The 15,791-nt window shown below is 43.4% G+C and overlaps 1 protein-coding gene across 1 annotated transcript; it reads left to right on the top strand.

Annotated features, from left to right (window-relative positions):
- Positions 1 to 93: 93 nt before the first annotated feature.
- On the top strand, positions 94 to 14,496 carry DHX8 (DEAH-box helicase 8). The gene is made up of 23 exons (XM_064636470.1): positions 94 to 248; positions 573 to 658; positions 1,252 to 1,324; positions 1,683 to 1,768; positions 2,393 to 2,502; positions 2,608 to 2,919; positions 3,221 to 3,365; positions 3,846 to 4,049; positions 4,534 to 4,621; positions 4,948 to 5,045; positions 5,564 to 5,711; positions 6,032 to 6,213; positions 6,612 to 6,806; positions 7,009 to 7,194; positions 7,687 to 7,897; positions 8,225 to 8,406; positions 9,087 to 9,227; positions 9,500 to 9,655; positions 10,454 to 10,591; positions 11,008 to 11,136; positions 12,149 to 12,345; positions 12,487 to 12,666; positions 13,186 to 14,496. The coding sequence occupies exons 1-23, from the start codon at positions 137 to 139 to the stop codon at positions 13,403 to 13,405; spliced, it is 3,579 nt and encodes a 1,192-aa protein (XP_064492540.1). The 5' UTR covers positions 94 to 136; the 3' UTR covers positions 13,406 to 14,496.
- The last annotated feature ends 1,295 nt before the right edge of the window (positions 14,497 to 15,791 follow it).

Below are 15,791 nucleotides of genomic sequence, written 5' to 3'. Positions count from 1 at the left end.
GGGGCCGGGCAGGTCCCGCCGCCATGTCCCGGCATTGGCCCCGCCCCGCCGCCTCCGCCCCCGGGACGTCACTTTACGTCATGACGCCACTTCCGCCGCGCCCCGGAAGCGGCCGGGCCGGGCTGGGCGGGGCGCTATGGCGGAGGTGGTGGCGGCCGAGGAGCTCGCCAAGCTCGAGTACCTGTCGCTGGTCTCCAAGGTCTGCACCGAGCTCGACAATCACTTGGGCATCAACGACAAGGACCTGGGTAAGTGCGGTGGGCGCGGCTTTTGGGGCGCTCCCAGGCGTGGCGGCCGGTGTGTGGCGCGTTCCCGGCCCGACGGCAGCTCGGCGAGGGCTGTTGTAGCCCTGTTTCCGTCGGCCCGGACGCGTTTTGCGAAGGGGCTTTTCGATTTCAGACGATAAATTTTGCTTCAAAAAAAACTTGTGAGCCTGAGGAAGTGCTTCGGTCTGGGCTCCCGGGGAGGGGGGCTGAGGGGCAGCTTCCTCCGGACTGCTGGTCCCAGAGCAGCTTCTGGCCCTTACACTGCCTTTTACTTATTTTAATTTACTTAATGCTTTTTCCTTGCAGCCGAGTTTGTGATAAGCCTTGCTGAGAAAAATACTACGTTTGACACATTTAAGGCAATTCTGCTAAAGAATGGTGCTGAGTTCACTGTAAGTGAGACCTGAACCCTGTGTTTTCCTTGTCCTAGTATATTTTATAGTGATTTTTATTTTAAAGAGAGAGTTATGAGGAGTGATTACGGGTTTTCTTCAATTGGAAAACTATGTACTAATTAGCTTCTGAGTATTCCTGTCTCATCAACCCAAGTCTCCCTGTCCCTCCTTTTTTAAAAACTTTTGTAGTCTTTGAAAAGCATCCTCCTGAGGACTTGAAATGCTTATTGTCACATTGAGCATATAAAACATGGAAGAAGCAACTTTTGATGAAGGCAGGTGTCATAAGCCTTCCTATGATGCTTAGATGCTGTGTTTATCACTTCTTCAGATGTAACTGTAGTTGAATTAAATAAGTGATTAAGTAGAAAAGTCACTCAAATGGAACTTGTCATAATTATTTCCAGGTTCAATTTATTACACCCTTTCAGGATGTACACGAAGTCCAGTGATACTTTCTAAAAAGCAACTTGCATCTTCAGAATTGAGCTTTTTTTTTTTTGTCCTGATAATAAATCCCCACTTGTGCCTTCTAATAACGGAAAACAGCGTTGCAGTAATTTCTTACACTATTTTGTTATTATTTTCAGGATTCCCTCATTAGTAACTTGCTCCGTCTTATACAGACCATGCGACCCCCACCAAAACCATCCACGAGCAAAGGTATTGCAGAGCCAGTGGTTCAGTGCTTGGTGTGATTGATGTAGTCACTGTTCCAGTCTTGTAAGGCAAATCTTATTGTTTCAGTGTGCATCCTGCTGCTGTTATTCTGAGTATAATGCTTAGAGTTTTAGTCTTTCTCATATTCACTAATAATCAGAATTTTATTTGTGGTACTCCTTGAATTGAATGTCTGTAAAAACTGTGTGAACCTTTGCATTTAGATGAAAATTGAACTTTAAATTCAATTACAGAAAAGTCAAGAGTCAATTGTTCTCGCATTTCTGAGTTTTGAGTTTCATTGCTTGTTTTTGTTGTTTGTTTTTGTTGTTGTTGTTGTTGTTTTAAATCTCAAAATCAGAGCCGATCGTCAAACCCAAATCCGAGAAAGAAAAGCTGAGGGAATTGTATCCAGCTCTTTGCAGGCCAGACAATCCCAACATCAGGGTAAGGTCATCATTTCAGATTTCTTTTGTGATTATGTGGAAACTTAGAGGAGTTTTTATTTAATTTTTTTTCAGTTAATTTCAGTCTTTTTTTCATGTTAGTATGAGTGTCTCCTGCTAATGCATGGACAAAAGTGAACTGTAAGAAATGAAATGTGGAAGAGGCAGAAGGCTGGTGTTACTGCACATGGTTCAAGGAGTAGCTGTTACAGCAATTGCCACGCTGATACTGTTTTGCAGAGTATCTGGAATATGAGACTCTTGTGACATGCACTTTGTAACCTGGCATTTCTTACATGAATTCAAAGTAGTGATGGGTTACAAACTAGTTAAGAATTTTGGATATTCAGATGCTGTTGAGGGACTTGCATTTTGCATTTCTGTAATAACTCGAGGCGTTAAGATGGAGCTCTCTTTTGTATAAAAGCAGAATTATCTCAATATCGTGGTGAATGGAGGAGAGCTTTATTACTTTTTTTTTTATATCACATGTTGTGTCTGATCTCTTTTTATCTCTCATTCTTTCTAAATAGATGCACATGTGATTATCCTTTCTGTATTCTATCCTTAATGATAAAAAGGCTTTTTATCAGCCTTTTTACAGAGTAGTTTTCTGTTCTTGCAGACTATGCTGGATGAAGATGATGTGAAAGTGGCAGCTGATGCCTTGAAAGAGCTGGAAGCTCTGATGCCTACTGCAGACAGGCAGGGCAAGCAAAGGGGCAGCGACCACCGGTACGTGTCTGGGGTGGCTGGGGAAGGGTCTTGGCCCCTGGCACTGCCTGCTCGTTCTTTCCTGAGGGGGAATGTCACTGCAAAGGGGTCATGTCTGTTTGTTAGGGTGAAGAAAAGGAAGAGGAGCCGAAGCCGTAGCAGGGACAGGAAGCGAAGGCACAGATCTCGCTCTAGGTCTCGTTCCAGAACTTGGGAGAGGAACAGGGGAAAATCCAGATATCGGTCGAGGAGCAGGAGTCGCAGCCTCAGCAGGGACCGTAAGGACCGAGAAAAGTACATCGAGAGGAGCCATGAGAAATGGAGGGACAAGCACATCGACCGTCCACCCCCTGAGGAGCCTTCCATCGGAGACATTTACAACGGCAAAGTCACCAGTATAATGCAGTTTGGATGCTTTGTGCAGCTGGAAGGACTAAGGTACCTTCTGATGTTCATGATGGAGCTGGTACTATTCCATCTGAGTTCTCTTTTCTGCTAGTAACTTAAAGAGGGCATGAGGCTACCAGAAGGTACGCTGGACTTTGACACCAAAATGAAAGACCGTTTCAGAAAAATAAATTTGACAGTGAAAAATTAGAAAATTCTCGTTAAAAGAGACAGTTTATGAACATACACAGTTGACAGCAAAATATTGACAGCAAGTCTAGATTCTGAATGATCTGAAGGACTGTCAGAGTAATAACATGCAATGTCTCAAGTCTTCCTGTTTCACCTCCAGGAAGCGTTGGGAGGGCTTAGTCCACATCTCAGAGCTGCGAAGAGAAGGACGGGTTGCCAATGTTGCTGATGTTGTGAGCAAGGGACAAAGAGTGAAGGTCAAAGTATTATCCTTTACTGGATCCAAAACCAGCTTGAGCATGAAGGTATGGACATGCTAAAATTTTTAAAATTATGCATATTTTTTCTATTTTTTACTCTTTTTGCTGGAAACTAATACATAACTGTTCAAGTGGGAATTAAAAAACGAGATACTGTTCTGTATTTAAGTGGCCTATTACTTTACTCATTTGCTCTAAGTTTCTGGTTTTGATGTAATGTTCCTAACAATTGTTTGGCTTGATGTGATAGCTAAGAGACAGGGCAAACCTCAAGCTGTTGCTGTTTGTCTTCCTTTTTCAGCAGGAGATAAGCTTCTCATTTTAAATGAAATCACCACTGTTGCCAGGGCAGAGTAGAGTGTTCCAGGCCTGGGGATACCTGGCAATGCCAGCTGAAAAAAATAAAAAGCCTGCAAACCAACATTTTCTGTGAATGGCCTGTTATTGGCATTATGAAGCACCTAATAATAGCTAAGGAGAAGTGCAATATAGGTAGAACTGATTTGATTAATCAATCTGATGTAGGATGTTGATCAAGACACTGGGGAAGACTTGAACCCAAACAGGAGAAGAAACCTGGTTGGAGAAACCAATGAGGAAACCTCCATGAGGAACCCAGACAGACCCAGTCACCTGTCCCTGGTGAACGCCCCGGAGGTGGAGGACGACAGCCTGGAGCGGAAACGCCTCACCCGGATTTCAGACCCAGAGAAGTGGGAAATAAAACAGGTGTGTGTTGCATTCAGGGAAATAGGATGTCAGTCAGTAAAATTGCCAGGGTGTTTCATGAACTAGAATACAGCTTCTGGATGGGTTGATTGTTTGTGTAACTTACACCTCACCTCTGAGTTGCTGTCTTCTGATTTGGGACTTTTAGCTTAGTTCTAGCTGTGAAATGAGCCCTGCTTGGAGCAGGAGGTTGGACCTCCATATGTCACTGTGACCTGTGGGATTGGGATCTTTATCCATTGACACTTAGGCTGTGTTGCATTGTCAGTATAGTCCCACATAAGCCATCTGCTTCACACAGGGGCTATTTGGAATAAAAAAAGGAGTGTTTGGTCAGAGGCTGGATGACTCGGGGAGAAGTGTACCAGAATGTAGGACCTTTCCTTTGTTCCTGTTTTATGGGGTTAGTGTTAGAACTGAGTTGTGGGTGTGAGTTATGTTTATTCGTGGAGACAAATTCATATTATATTCATTCTGTTCCCAGATGATTGCAGCTAATGTGCTTTCCAAGGAAGAGTTTCCTGATTTTGATGAGGAGACTGGGATTCTTCCTAAAGTTGATGATGAAGAAGGTATTTCCCAGTAGTCTTATTGTTGTAAATTCATTGTGTTTCTGGATATGTTTTGATTCAAAAAGAGATTGATGATATGAATGACTATGAAGCATCTCACAATTTGCCATCATCTTACACATTTGGAACTAGGGTTGCTCTGGCTGTATTATTAGATGCATTTTGATGTGCCCTGTCTGTGAACTTTTATTTCAGAGTTTTCACTTTTAAAACTCTTTAAGTACCTCATAGTCAAGAATACACAGGAAGCATTGTTTAAAGAGGCACTTTTATGTGCCTGAAAGTTGTTTAACTTTTCTGTAACAATTGTCACTTGTGGATTTTAGATGAGGACCTTGAGATTGAGTTAGTTGAAGAAGAGCCACCATTCCTTCGAGGTCACACTAAACAGAGCATGGATATGAGTCCCATTAAAATAGTAAAGGTAAGAGGTTTCCAGGCTAAAACCAATGTGCTTGATTTAATGAAATAAATATTTGGGAACTTAACAGTCGGTTTCCCACCTGTACTTTACTGAGAGCCCTGAAAAACATTTCCACTGAACTGAAGCTCCTTCCTAGTAAAGCTGAGTTCTTAATTGACTGGTGACATTGAAGTGGGATAATGGAACTGAAATGCCATTTCACCTAAGTGTGTCAGAACATACTTTCTCTTTTCTGCTTTTTTCTTATCTTTTGAAAGTTGAAGATGGTAAAGAACTTTTCACTGGTTGTGCCCATAATTCTTTTGACTGGACAGTGTAAGGATACTCCATATTAGTCATGACCATGGAAGGTCATGAGGCTAGGCTAATGGAAATATCCTGGAAATCTAGCAGACAAAATTTAACATCTCTTAAAGCATCTTCAGAAGACGCTTCTAGAAGGACAGTGATGACAGAGAGATAACTGAAGTTGAAGGAATTGTAGTACTTGAAATCTTAACTTTTTTCTTGCTTTCCAGAATCCAGATGGTTCCTTATCCCAGGCTGCAATGATGCAGAGTGCTTTAGCTAAAGAGAGGCGAGAACTTAAACAAGCCCAGAGAGAAGCAGAGATGGATTCTATCCCCATGGGCCTCAACACCCACTGGGTGGATCCTCTCCCTGATGGTATGTCTGAGCACAGGGGAGCTGTGCCTTTTCTGTGGTAGCTGAGCAAGTCAGGAGAAATGTCTTGATGCTGTGTTTGTCTGCCACACTTTAAAAAGAGAGTCAAAGAAGAAATGCTTTTCCACTGAAATGGAAATAGGAATGTCAAGGGAAGTGTACAGGTATATCCTGTAATAGTGGGGTGTATACATGTAGTGACTTAAACATTTAAACACACAAATATAGAAGGCCTGGGATGATGGAGTGGTTGGAACAGGATCATCAGGGTCTGTGCTGTGTGAAGCTGGATGTAAAGGTGAAATTGTTTATTTCTTTTCTAGTGGATGGAAGACAAATAGCTGCAAACATGCGAGGTATTGGGATGATGCCAAATGATATCCCAGAGTGGAAGAAACATGCATTTGGTGGCAACAAAGCTTCTTATGGTAAGAAGACCCAGCTTTCCATCATTGAACAGAGAGAGAGTCTCCCAATCTTCAGACTGAAGGAGCAGCTGATACAAGTAAGACTCTTGAAAAGGTATTCTAGCTTGAGCAAGCAATAACTTAAATATTCTTGGTTTAGCTTGTTGACAGGTGAATAGCCAGCTGATCATTTTAAGTGCAGGACCTTAGTTCACAGTATTTATTTTAAAGTATTATATCTGTATATTTTAATAAAACTCCAGATATTTATTGATGTAAGTCAAAATTGATACTAGGATCATGTGGGCAAGGGATGAGTCAGCTGAATGATGGTTAAGCAGATTGCTTACTTGATCAGTAAGAATACTTGTATGATTTTTGGTCTGGGTCAACTGAAGCAAGAGCTCAACCTAGTCCTAGATAGACCATGCTGATTTTGTTTGGTCTGCTGGTTTTTAAAAATTTTGACAAGTGTATCTATTCTGACCTTTTCTAGGCTGTGCATGACAACCAGATTCTGATTGTTATTGGAGAGACAGGATCTGGGAAAACAACACAGATTACCCAATACCTGGCTGAGGCAGGGTACACCTCAAGAGGGAAGATTGGATGTACTCAGCCTCGCAGAGTGGCTGCAATGTCTGTCGCAAAGAGGGTGTCAGAGGAATTTGGTTGCTGCTTGGGACAAGAGGTAAATTTCCATGTTGAAGAACAGGCCAAAATAAGCATGAGGAAAAGAGGAAAAATCAGTACTGGAGCTGGTTTAGTTGTGTGTCCATGTGTCTGTTCCCTTGTTGGCTGTAAAATGAGTTTGGGGTATAATCAAACTGGGAGTTGATAATGCTGATGGCTTGATTTTGTAGCTTCAGTTTCTGTGCAACTCTTCTTTCTAGGTTGGCTACACCATTCGATTTGAAGACTGCACCAGCCCTGAAACTGTCATCAAATATATGACAGATGGTATGTTACTGAGGGAGTGCTTGATAGATCCAGATCTGACCCAGTATGCCATTATCATGTTGGATGAAGCCCATGAAAGGACCATACATACAGATGTGCTCTTTGGACTCCTGAAGAAGGTAATGTAGCATTGGATTTTTACTGCTTCAGTGTTCTCTGTATGTTATGTATGGGGTAGGAGGGCACAGGCAAAGGTGAGGTCACACAGATTGGGTTCATTCATGTTCTCCAAGAGTCTCCCCTGAAATAGAGCAAATGCTCATAAGGGTTTGTCATCTGAATCTTTGTAAGATGAGCCTCTGTGTGAAGACAAAGCAGGCAGAATGCAGCAGAAACAATGAGAATTGGCCATCCTGGATGTTCATAATGGTGGATGAGCAGAGGAGCATTCTTGCTTTGCTTGTCTTTTGCTGCCAAAGGCTTTCTGCTAAAAGAGGTTTGAAATGGGATCCCAGCAGTCAATTATCTGAAATTCTGGAATGAGCCACCCCCCTACTCAGACATTAAAACACCTGATATTACAGGTTGTATTTCTCTGACTTTAGTCAAGTCCCATATGTTAATTGTTCCAAAGGCAATAAATGACTTGAGAACTTTTTGTGCTGCTCCAGACAGTGCAGAAGCGGCAGGATATGAAGCTGATAGTGACATCAGCAACACTGGATGCTGTGAAATTCTCTCAGTATTTCTATGAAGCACCAATCTTCACAATTCCTGGCAGAACATATCCAGTAGAAATTCTGTACACAAAAGAGCCAGAGACAGATTATTTGGATGCCAGTCTGATTACAGTAATGCAGATCCACTTAACAGAGCCACCAGGTGAGTGGAGAGTGGTCTTGGGTTATTGGTGAATGAAGGATCTGTGAGCAAGGTCTTTCTATAAGTCATGGATCATGTTAGTAACATGAGCAAAGTGCTGTCAGCACTATCCTCTCTTGTTTGCAAATACAGTAACTAAAATGTTGAAAAAGTTGGGTGAAAGACTGAAGTATGTTGCCCCTGATTCTGAGTTGTTGCCCAGAGGCTAGCAAAAGTTGGAGACCTTCTGCTTTAAGTGGAAAGGGTGAGGAATGGAAATATGTTAATGCAGGAATTATACTAAACAGAATTGATTCTGTGGATGTTTTTAATTTACTTCCTGTGTAGGTGACATTTTGGTGTTTCTAACCGGTCAGGAAGAGATTGACACTGCCTGTGAAATCCTCTATGAAAGGATGAAATCTCTAGGACCTGATGTTCCAGAGTTAATTATCCTACCAGTGTATTCAGCTTTACCCAGTGAAATGCAAACCAGGATCTTTGACCCTGCCCCACCAGGAAGCAGAAAGGTAATTTCATATACATGTGCCTTCATCTTCTGCTGGTGCATTTCAGTAGTGGGGTGTATTACACTGCTTAAATTATATAGCTTTGGAGAAAAGATAACTTACAGCTTAGAGCATATTTTTGGTTGTGTACATGTTGAGTTATCTAAGCCTTTGAAAACGTGTATAAGAGCATCTGGTGTAGCAAAGCTCTGTGGGATGTTCATCATGTGTTATTTAGTGCTGTCTTTAAAGGATGTTAACTTTAGTTAATTTAAAAACCTGAAGTCTAAATGCAGTTTCTGTTGGATGGATGTAAATTTCCTCCAAGCAGCTACTGGATATCTAGAGATACATTGTCTGGAAGATTCTTCTCTAAATATGGGTTATGTTTGAGTGATAGGTAAAAACTCTCCCTGAAGTCGGTGCAGTCTGCTTACAAACTTAACATTTTTCACTTGCTTTTAATTGTGTATTTTATCATGCTCTTTTCTCTTTCTGCCCAAACCTAAACCAAAGGTAGATACTTACAAGCTGTCCATCTTTGTAGGTAGCATGTAAATGCATTTCTCCTTTCAACATTAAATGACAGTAGTTGCACATAAAACAAACTGCTCATATCGTGCCAAGGGATGAAGTTGAGCAGTGTGGTTGGCTTGGCAACCTGACATAAAACTTGTGCTGACTTAAACTGTGGTTTACAGGTTGTCATTGCCACTAACATTGCAGAGACATCTCTGACTATTGATGGAATATATTATGTAGTCGATCCTGGCTTTGTGAAGCAGAAGGTTTATAACTCCAAGACTGGGATTGACCAGCTGGTGGTGACACCGATTTCACAGGTAGGCATTCTGTGTTTGGCTCCCCCTCTGAGTGTTGTGTATCCTGCCAATGTGACATCCAAGAGCAGGGAAGCAAAGTGAGGCAATGATAAAATCACATTTTTTGATAACTCTTTGAGGCTGTGCCTAAGGAATACATACTTTCCTGTGTTGTACTGTAAATCTTTCTATTACTGCAAGTAAAATTGTGGATAATTAATCATTTCATTGTACTTCTTTTCACCTGTGCCAGTTTGCATCTGTTCACTGAGATAAAGCCTTGTTACCTTTAGGCTCAAGCAAAGCAGCGTGCAGGGAGGGCTGGGAGAACAGGCCCAGGAAAATGCTACAGGTTATATACAGAGCGTGCATATCGAGATGAAATGCTAACCACTAATGTGCCTGAAATCCAGAGAACAAATTTGGCCAGTACAGTGCTTTCCCTGAAGGTATGTATTTCACCAACTCGTAGCAAGCCAATATAAGTGTTTCAATAAGTGAGTCTCTTCCTTTGAGTCTCATGAAGTACTGCTGTAATTTTGTATTCTTCTAGTGAACAGAGGTATTTTGGAAGGAAGACTTCAACAAAAGCAGTTCTCAGGCTCTGGGCTTGCTCCTGCATTTTTTTATTGAGGGTTATTATGTTGGATATCCACCTAAATCACAAGTCTCAGCTGCACAGGACAGCTAGTTGCAGGAGGCAGAAGAAACAGGAATCCTCAGAGCAGTAACATTGGCTGTGTAGGGTACATTTGTTGTTAACAGATGAGACACTGTTACACTGGGCTTAGATCTGCAAACTTGGGCATCTCTAAGTGTGTGCCATCCCTCTAAGAGTCTGCAAACTGGATTAACTCAGGAGCAGCTGGGAAACTTGCTGCCATTCTGCTTTCTGGGAACATACTTAGTGTCCGGTGGAGCTGCCAGGCCACACTGGTTTCCAGGGTGGGCAGTCTTCAATTTCCCCTCAACTGAATCTTGCTTGAGAGATGTATGGAACAGCACCAAAGGAACAGAGCAGAAAGCTGAGTGGTAGATGAATGCTGTGGGCTGGTGCAGGTTGTTTCAAGTGCAGGAATACAGCTGTGTGTTCATGACTGTGCTTGCTGTCAGGGTGAGGACATGAGGCCAGGCTTGGTTAAAGTTCTGTGGCGCCTCAGTGTTTGATGACATTGCATCTCTGGCAGGAGTTTGGTGCCTTCCTTCTCAGTGTGTTAACTTGGGCTTTCTCCACTCCCTCTGTTCAGGCTATGGGCATCAACGATTTGCTGTCCTTTGACTTTATGGATGCTCCCCCCATGGAAACTCTCATAACTGCCATGGAGCAGCTCTACACCCTGGGAGCTCTGGATGATGAGGGGCTGCTCACTCGCCTTGGGCGCAGGGTAGGCCAAATAAAATACCTTTGAGCACTGTCTGAGTTGCCAATATTTAGGGGATGACAGAGTAGTTATATCAGGCCTTGCCTAGCATTGTTGTTTTCCTTTTCCTATTATTCTCTTGTGTTTTGTTGGTAGCTTTTCATTTACCACAATTACATACCTACTGCTTTTTAAGGAGCAACTATTATTACTCCTTATTCATGAGGCTACTTTTATTAATGTCTAAAAATTTCCTGTAAGTGTTGGGATATTCTTGTGATGGTAAATACAAGCAAATAGTTTGCTTCATGCTTCAAAGTTATTCTGGGTCAAGCACACTGCTTTGGGAAGTAAGTATGCAAGAAAAGGCATTGCTTTCTTTTGCACTGAGAAGACTCAAGATTTTTCCATGGAGTGCCCTGAAAACATGTTTCTTGCAGATGGCAGAATTCCCCTTGGAGCCTATGCTGTGTAAGATGCTGATCATGTCTGTCCATCTGGGATGCAGCGAGGAAATGCTGACAATAGTCTCCATGCTGTCTGTGCAGAACGTGTTTTACAGGCCAAAGGTGAGGCACTGAGCAGCAGTGTTACAGTCCAAATGGGTTTGGTGTGACTGCCTCAGGGGTTAGAGTGAGCAGAGTGGCCAAAAGAAACCTGTAACTTGGTCAGGTTTGCTCCTGCATTACCTCTCTGATATGACCCTTAAACCCTTTTGGTTTAAGGACCTGTAGGCTGTGATGGTGGTAGTTTCTTTGCAGATGGGAAGGTAGAAGTGAGAAGTCTTATTCTCTTTTTTGCATTTTCCAATAAACACATACAGCCTAAACTAAGTCTGACCCAGCTCTGGAGTTCAGATTGCCTTTGCATTTTCAAATACACAGAAAGTATTTCTTCATGGAAACCCTATCCTATGCTGCTTTCTTTTAAGTCAGCAAGCAACAGGCTCTACTGTGGTGGGATTCAGCAGCAGCAGGGTCCTCTTGAATCCATTATTTCTTCCTCATGGTGGCCACCTGCAGTGTAGTCTGTTAACTTCAGTTTTGATCCATGTAGCTACAGTGTTTGATTAATGTTTTATTTACAGATGGGAGAAATGGGAGAGGTGTGTGGGTCAGCAGGCTCAAACCTGCTGCTGCAGCACCTTTCTTGATGAGTAACTGAAGTTATTTCTAGAGCAGTAAAAAAATCAGCTAGTTCAACGTGTCTGTATACTTCCTGCAGTATAAATGAACCATTTACTTTGAAATTTCTTTCAAAAATAGGTACTGAAATTGAATAAAACGTTTCAGTAAAAAAAAATTGTTCATTTTCTATGGTCAGGTGCTCGTCACCCACGGGAGAGTCTGCATGAGGTCTGTCTTTGACAAGGACAGTTCTAGGCTTTCCTTTTGACTCAGACCAGTCCCAGTGACCTTTAGATTTTCATCACTTGGTCCTTAGTCACTCACCACTCAACATTTTGTATCTTCTGTTGGTAGATTTAGATGTCATGAGTGACAAAGGCCCAACATTATTTGTGTTGCACAAGGATTGTCTCTGCAATGTAGATATCTGATTCATGTGTGTCTTATGTGTTAGGATAAACAAGCACTTGCTGATCAAAAGAAAGCCAAGTTCCATCAGACAGAAGGTGACCACCTCACCCTGCTGGCTGTGTACAATTCCTGGAAGAATAACAAGTTTTCAAATCCCTGGTGCTATGAAAATTTTATCCAGGCCCGGTCCTTACGCAGGGCCCAGGACATTCGCAAGCAGATGTTGGGCATCATGGACAGGTGAGCACGTCAAGGAGGACAAACAGTGACTTTGCTTCTTATTGTTCTTACGTTGTAATAAAATTTTGGTAACCCGATGTTGGTGGCCGCACCCAAATCTGGAGAACCCTAACTTTTTTCTCTCTAACTCTTGTCTGGCAGGCACAAGCTGGATGTGGTGTCCTGTGGGAAGGCAACAGTTCGGGTGCAGAAGGCCATCTGTAGTGGCTTCTTCAGGAATGCAGCAAAGAAGGATCCCCAGGAAGGTTATCGGACACTCATTGACCAACAAGTAGTTTATATCCACCCATCCAGTGCTCTCTTCAACAGGCAGCCAGAATGGTAAGAGAGGCAATAGCATGGAGTTTTCTGTTTCTTTTCAGACTTTATAACAGAGGAAGTTGCAGTGTGCACTGTTTGTGAAGTAAAGATCTGAGCAGAGGTTGCTGATTTCTCAGCAATGAGCAGAGTGAGAAAAGTTTCAAGTCTGCTTTTGGCTCTTTCTGCTGCTAAACTTAGTGCCCGTGCAGAGATGAGACTGACTTTTGGAGCCAAGGCCAGGCCTGAAATCTGCAGTTCCATGTTTCTGTATTGTGAAACTGAGTTTAGAACAGAGTGTTGAAGAGGGAAAAAGGGTTGTTTTAAACGGAGCGAAGGAATTCTATGCTGAAGAGTAGTTGTGAAGTAGGAGGGGGTAAAATAGGGATAGCTCTTCTGGATGGTCCTTTTGGAGCCTGCATTGGAGCTTATAAGGAGCCTTATGCTGAAGGAGATAAAGGAGCAAGCTTAGAACTCCAGCTGTTGTCTTGTTGCTTCTTGTTTGGAAAAACTGGTTTCCAAAGTTGCTGTCCCTTTTCCCAGGGTGGTGTATCACGAGCTGGTGCTGACCACCAAGGAGTACATGCGGGAAGTGACAACTATTGATCCTCGCTGGCTGGTGGAATTTGCCCCAGCTTTCTTCAAGGTTTCTGACCCCACCAAGCTGAGCAAGCAGAAGAAGCAGCAGCGCCTGGAGCCGCTGTACAATCGCTACGAGGAGCCCAACGCTTGGAGGATCTCACGGGCGTTCCGGCGGCGATGAGCTCAGCTCCCTGCCAGACTCCTGCTGCTTTTACAGTTGTGGGACTGGGACTTTTTCGTCGTTGCCAGTGTCCTGGAGGACAAGACATTCCTGTGCAGCTCACCTGTGCTATGAACAGGTACTGAGCCCTGGCAGAGCAGGAGCCCAGGGAGTGCCCCAGCTGGGGCACAGATGTGCTGCAGCCCCACAGGACCTTGCAGGCCTCTCAGAAGTGGGTCTTGGAGCACTTGGTTGGTCATTCGCCACTGAACAGACAAAACCTGAGACTTGGAAGTCTGGGCACTCAGCTGAACAACAACAAAAAGATGGTGATTAAAAACTGGCTGTTCACCAACCTGTTTTCTGAGTCACCAGACACACAGAGGCTGGAATAGTTTGTTTCTTTACTCTGCTATAAAGGATTTATTTCCACTAACACTCTTGGACAGTGGCTGCTTTTTGGGAGCTACTTGTTTTCCATTTTTCCCATTTTATGGATTTTTCTGTTCATTGTAACTATTTGTCTCTTAACCAGGCTATCAGTGGTGAGATACTTAGGATCTGTGGCTTTGGGATAAGGCACGAAAAACCTCTAGAAACCCAGCTAGAATGTCAGTTATATTTGGACAATGGCACAGGTCAGGTTGCAAGTCTTATCCTTCATCCCCATCTCCTGGGTGCTGAAGGCTGGTGTGTCAGGGAGTAATTAGCACATTGCCTCTGCAGCATGGCTCTGTCTGAGAAGTGGTTACAGATGTTTAGACTTCCTATACAGTGTGTCTGGTGTTTTATTTTCACTTAGAACGTTGACATCACAACTGTTGGTTTTTTTAATAGAATGTGCTCTTACAGATAAAATGCCTGTAAAAGGAGCATAAGTTTCTTGTTTAAAAAGAAGTTGACTGCCCAGTGTGTGCTATGTCATGCCAAAGCTACCTGTAAATTATTTTTTCTTTGCTAACAAATGAAACATATTTGACTCCATAGCTCCAGAAACTCTAATTTTTTTTTCCAAAGCTGGAACATTTGCTAAAATTATCGCTGAATTGAGGAGAATGAGGTTGGCTGGTTGTTTTTACTAAGCAAATTTGAAGAATGTTTCACATTGAAAAGTACCTATGTTGGAAATCTCTATCTGTACAAAGGTGGGCAGGGATGTTGTTAAATGTCCTGAGCTTTCCTCTGATAATACATCTTCATAAAGAAGGATGTTGAGGTGCTGGAATGTGTCCAGAGAGGGGCAATGGAGCTGGGGAATGGTCTGGAGCACAAGTCTGATGAGGGGCTCAGCCTGGAGAAAAGGAGGCTCAGGGGGGACCTTCTCACTCTCCACAACTCCCTGACAGGAGCCAGAGCGGGGTTGACCTCTTCTCTCAGACACCCAGTGATAGCACAAGAGGAAGGAAATGGCCTCCAGTTGTGCCAGAGGAGGTTTTGGCTGGATATTAGGAAAAAATTCTTCACGGGAAGGGTTGTGAGGAATTGGTACAGGCTGCCCAGGGCAGTGGTGAAGTCACTGTCCCTGGAGGGATTTAAAAGACATGTAGGTGTGGTGCTTAGGAATAAGCACAAGTTCTTCCTCAGTCTCTGGCTTATGGAAACCTCCATGGGAGTATTTTATAGGATTGTGTGGGAGCTGCTTATTTTCCTTCTGAAAGCTCCTGGTCATTTTCAGGACCATCAGGAGAAAATTATGACTTCTCTCTTACCTCCACCATCTTTCCCATATCAGCTGCCTCTCAGTCTAGCTAAACTGGAAATGCAGAGTGTATTTATTGACTCCCAACTCTCTGATCTGGTTATTATAAATCTCTGCCCTTTGGAGGTCACTGCCCCTCGATGCTGAGAACCTGATCTTGCTGATTCCCAGAACTGCTCTGCAGCAATTGATCTGTTGCCCTGACAGCACAAACCCGAGTGAAACGCGGAGCTAAAATTTCATCCAAATGTGAACCAGCTCCCTGCATTCCCGTTCCAGAAGATGTGTTGGGCAGAGGGTAGCCCCAAGAATACTGGATAAATGTAAAATCCATGGGAATCCTGCAGATGGGGATACCAAAGAAAAGCAAGCTGCCAGTTTCCTTTGTTAGAAACAGTGCTGCTGCAGGGTGCAGCCTCCAGGAGGCACAAATACTTCCCTTGAAGGGACCTCACTCTCTTGGTGTGAAAGTGCTTCTCCCTGTAGAGAGAGGCCCACATCAGTGGCTGTGCCCTGGCAGGGTGGTTGGCTCTGCAGCAGGGACAGGGTGCCACACTCCTCGCTGTGTGCCCTGCACTTCCCTAGTCCTGCTCCCAGCTCTGCATGTAGCACATGCTCTCTTCCCCTGGAAGTGCTGCTGCATGAGACAGAGCTGAAGTTCAGGGAAAAGCTAATTAAAACTGTGGAGCTTGGCTCAGGGGCCAGTGT

The sequence above is a fragment of the Pseudopipra pipra genome, chromosome 26 (assembly GCF_036250125.1).
Source record: "Pseudopipra pipra isolate bDixPip1 chromosome 26, bDixPip1.hap1, whole genome shotgun sequence".
Taxonomy (NCBI): Eukaryota; Metazoa; Chordata; class Aves; order Passeriformes; family Pipridae; genus Pseudopipra; species Pseudopipra pipra.
The sequence above is the reverse complement of the archived record's forward strand: the minus strand, read 5'-3'. Positions and strand labels throughout refer to the sequence as shown.